The sequence below is a fragment of the Egretta garzetta genome, unplaced genomic scaffold (assembly GCF_000687185.1).
Source record: "Egretta garzetta isolate BGI_Z169 unplaced genomic scaffold, ASM68718v1 scaffold855, whole genome shotgun sequence".
In the NCBI taxonomy this organism is placed as follows: domain Eukaryota; kingdom Metazoa; phylum Chordata; class Aves; order Pelecaniformes; family Ardeidae; genus Egretta; species Egretta garzetta.
This window is the reverse complement of record NW_009259607.1, coordinates 21,671-22,183: the sequence shown is the minus strand read 5'-3', so window position 1 is coordinate 22,183 and position 513 is coordinate 21,671. Positions and strand designations below refer to the sequence as shown.

General features: G+C 66.7%; 1 protein-coding gene across 1 annotated transcript in view; it reads left to right on the top strand.

The window, feature by feature from the left end:
• LOC104125958 (PDZ domain-containing protein GIPC1-like) overlaps window positions 1-184 on the top strand; it is a 1,699-nt gene extending 1,515 nt beyond the window's left edge. Inside the window, exon 3 of the mRNA XM_009638460.2 lies at window positions 126-184. Within this exon, the coding sequence (XP_009636755.2) occupies window positions 126-184 (59 nt within the window). The remainder of the gene's footprint in view (window positions 1-125) is intronic.
• The last annotated feature ends 329 nt before the right edge of the window (window positions 185-513 follow it).

Genomic DNA, 513 nt, shown 5'->3' with positions numbered 1-513 from the left:
GGAGGCCTTGGCAGGGAGAGGGGGGGGGCCCCCACGGGAGGGGACCCAGGGGAGTCACCCCCCTCATGGGGTTGGGGGGGACCCAAGCATCCAGGGCTTTGGTGTCCCCTCACCCCCGCCCCCAGTTCTGGACTGGAGAGTGGTGCCTCTGGTTTACTGGGAGCACTGGGAGCCCCACCAGTAATGGGGGGGCGGGAATGTACCCAGGCATCTGGTGATATTGGGGTTCCCCCCAGGGTGGGGGCAACTCTGTTGCTGGGATGCCCAAAACTTGGGGGGGTGGAGGGGGCACCTTAGAGAGCCCCCCAAAATGGAGGGGACCCCCATAGCCCTGAGGGGATCCCCGAGATCCAGCTGGGGGGGTGCAGAGCCGATAGCCTGGGGGGCCCCCAAAATCTGGGGGGTGGAGGGGGCACCTTAGAGAGCCCCCCAAAATGGAGGGAACCCCCCCATAGCCCTGAGGGGATACCTGAGATCCAGGTGGGGGGGTTGCAAAGCTGGTAGCCTGGGGGG